Source organism: Macrotis lagotis, chromosome 1, assembly GCF_037893015.1.
Source record: "Macrotis lagotis isolate mMagLag1 chromosome 1, bilby.v1.9.chrom.fasta, whole genome shotgun sequence".
Classification (NCBI taxonomy): domain Eukaryota; kingdom Metazoa; phylum Chordata; class Mammalia; order Peramelemorphia; family Peramelidae; genus Macrotis; species Macrotis lagotis.
Window position 1 is genome coordinate 758423687 of NC_133658.1, and position 3412 is coordinate 758427098.

Below are 3412 nucleotides of genomic sequence, written 5' to 3' on the forward strand. Positions count from 1 at the left end.
GATAAATGGTATCTATGTGAAACCATCAACAAGCAAGATATATAATGGACACATTCCCAATAAGATCAGAACAAAAATGCCTGTTATCACCACTATTATTTAATATTATATTGTAAATATTTGCTTTAGCAAAAAAGAAAAGAAGAAATTGAAGAAATTAGAATAGTTAATGCAAAAAACAAAACTCTCACTCTTTGCTGATGATATGATGGTATACCCAGAGACCCTTAGAAAATCATCTTAAAAACTACTGGAAAGAATTTGAGACTTTAACAAAGTTGCAGGATATAAAACAATGAGACAAAAATCCTCAGCATTTCTATATGTTACTAACAAGATACACTAGCAAGAAATTGAAAGAGAAATACCATTTAAAATAACTTCAGACAATATAAAATACTTGGGAGTCTACTTGCTAAGGCAAACTCAGAAACTTTATGAAAACAATTATAGAACACTTCACACAAATAAAATCAGATCTAAGTAAATGGACAAAGATCAATTGCTCATGATTAGACCAAGCTAAAATAATAAAAATGACCATTCTACCTAAATTAAATTACTTAGTTAATGCCACACCAAATTTCCAAAAATAAGTGAATTAGAAAAATAGAAACTAAATTCATATGGATTATCTTATGAATGTTAATGGAGTTAATGAAAAATGTAAAAGGGGGCAGCCTAGCTTTAGTATTACCCAATTTAAGAGATATTTTTCTCTGAACTCCAATATTATAACTCAGTTTAACTATCTTGACTTCATGTTACCAGAAGAATATAGATTGCTCATGTCCCTATATATCCTTTTGAGAGCTCAGTACAGGACTGTAACTTGCTGATTTCATACTTTCCCTTTATTTTCTCAATCATGTAGGAAAGTCCTAGAGATGAAAACTGCATAAAACATTGTTCAAGAGAGAAATTCTCAGAATCAAGGGTAAAAGAAAATGGAGGAAGTCTCTTGTGTGAATGTTAAGCAGTAGAAAATTGAATCCCTTAGGAGGAAAATAAAATGTTCTGTGTTACAATGAATCAACACAATCATTATAATTACTGTTCCCTGAAGAATCCAATCCCAGGGAGAGAACCAGTTGAATCCTCTCTGCATTTCCAATATAGTCCACAAGAATTTAGCACCTAGAATAAAAGCTTCAGTTTCCTATCTTCTGTTGAATATGGTGACATCTCTAGACACTACTTCCTCCCCTAAAGCTGGAGCACTCCAGGTTAAGTCACAATCATAATCTGTGATCTTTATCACTCAAACCACCTCTCAATTCATTCTTTAGACTGAGGTTTATGCTCTGATTACCTCAGTAGAAAAGGGAATAGAAGAGGGAGAATCTCTGATTATCTCTTATCAATAAATTTTTCTTCAAGACCTAGGGGTTCAGAACCAGAAAAGACTAACCCTGAAGTCTCTAGGCAGGAGAAAGGTGAGTATGTAGTATATTAACTTTTTATTCCTACTTGTATTTTGTCCTCCCTTCTTTGCCAACCACGAGATTTGAGGATTCCATAAACTATCTTGTCCTCAGCCTTCAATAGTTACTCATATATAGGTCTTTTGGAAAGAGTGGGGATCTGCATGGCAAGGTGATGATGGTTTCCAGAGACTTCTATAACTACTCCTTTTTCATAATTGGGGAAGAGGACTTTCTGAACTTCTCTTGCTTCTATAGTGTGACTTTTTCCCTTTCTTCATAGATCCCTCAAGAACAGACTGCCTTTAGAAAATGCCTCTTCAGTGACTGAGTTCATCCTTTCAGATTTAAGAGATAAACCGGAGCTCCAGATCCCTCTATTTTTACTTTTCATGGGGACTTATGTAATTACTCTAGTGGGAAACCTGGGACTGATCATTTTAATCAGGATGAATTCTCAACTTCACACTCCTATGTACTATTTTATCTTCAACTTATCTTTCATAGACCTCTGCTACACCTCTGTCTTTACTCCTAAAATGTTGATGAATTTTATTGTAAAGAAGAGCTTCATCTCTTATTCAGAATGCATGTATCAGTTATTTTTCTTCTGTTTCTTTGGTATTTCTGAGTCCTATGTATTTACAATAATGGCTTATGATCGTTATGTTGCTATCTGTAATCCATTGCTGTATAATGTTACTATGTCCAATCAAGTCTGTTCATGGCTTTTGAGTGGGGCATATGTAATGGGGTTTGCTGGTTCCATGACCCACACTGGATGTATGCTGAGACTGTCCTTCTGTGATGCCAACATCATAAACCAGCTCTCTTGTATTAGCACCTATGTCCATGAGTTGGTGGTTTTCATTGTTGGGAGCATTAATATCTTGGTGCCTTTTGTCACCATCTTCACCTCTTATTCTCTTATCCTCTCCAGTATCCTGAGAATCAACTCCACTGAAGGAAGGTCCAAAGCCTTCAGCACCTGCAGCTCCCACATAATTGCTGTTGCTCTTTTCTTTGGATCAGGTGCATTCATGTATCTCAAACCCTCTTCATCAGGGTCTGTGAACTAAGGTAAAGTAGCTTCAGTCTTTTACACAAATGGGGTGCCTATGCTAAACCCTCTCATTTATAGTCTGAGGAATAAAGATATTCAGATTGCCTTGGGGAAGACTTTAAGGAAAGGAATATTTTCCAGGAAAGGAAAAGAATTTTCAAAATATGAGTTGAATACAAGGGTCTAAGATTTTTGTTTGGTCATGATTAATTCAAATGATCTCACTAGGAAATCTTTACCCAAGTTCTTCCCCCCCCTCTTGTCTATTGCTCAATATTCTATCAATAGAGGTTATTTTCCTTTAGTTTAACCATGCCAAGGAAGGTGTTCTGGCTTTAGGGTAAGATCATCAGGGTTTTAATCTTGAATATTCCTTCTCTGTCTCTTAAACTTTGTGGACTTATTTTTTTTTCATTTATAAACTTGGAGGCTTTTGGACAATGTTGCTTTATTATAGCTTTTTATTTCTATAAATCTTTCATCTATGACTTTCTGTGATACTAATCTGTGAACAAATACCCCATGGCATCATTCAATAAATTTTATCTTAATTGTTGTAGACCTTTCATTCTCTATCCATTGCTAATGATCAATGTTTCAGGAAAGCAATACATAAAGGGAGTCGCATGAAAATAATGATAATGTGTATAAATTGTGTCAACATGAAACATTCCCATTACACTCTAACAAAATCAAACATAATTGACTTTAGAGACCTTATTTTTATTACACTTTTGTTTTTTTCCCTTAAAATATTTATAAAAATTGAATAAGGGTACATACACAATTTATCCTCATTATCAAGTCCCAAAATAATTTCCTTTCAATTCTTCCCAGACACAGTCCCTTATGCTTGCAATCATGATTGCTTCTACTTGAAAGGGAAATAGACTTTTCTGAATCTTACATTAGATGTGCAATTGGT

The 3412-nt window shown here is 34.5% G+C and overlaps 1 protein-coding gene across 1 annotated transcript; it reads left to right on the forward strand.

Moving 5' to 3' along the window:
• The first annotated feature begins 1816 nt into the window (after positions 1-1816).
• LOC141487913 (olfactory receptor 8B3-like) lies at positions 1817-2503 on the forward strand. The gene has a single exon (XM_074187500.1). The coding sequence runs from the start codon at positions 1817-1819 to the stop codon at positions 2501-2503; it is 687 nt and encodes a 228-aa protein (XP_074043601.1).
• Positions 2504-3412: the final 909 nt, after the last annotated feature.

What these genes read in the sequence shown, in the direction of transcription:
- LOC141487913 (XM_074187500.1), top strand. Translation starts at nt 1,817, where the DNA reads ATGGGGACTTATGTAATTACTCTAGTGGGAAACCTGGGACTGATCATT.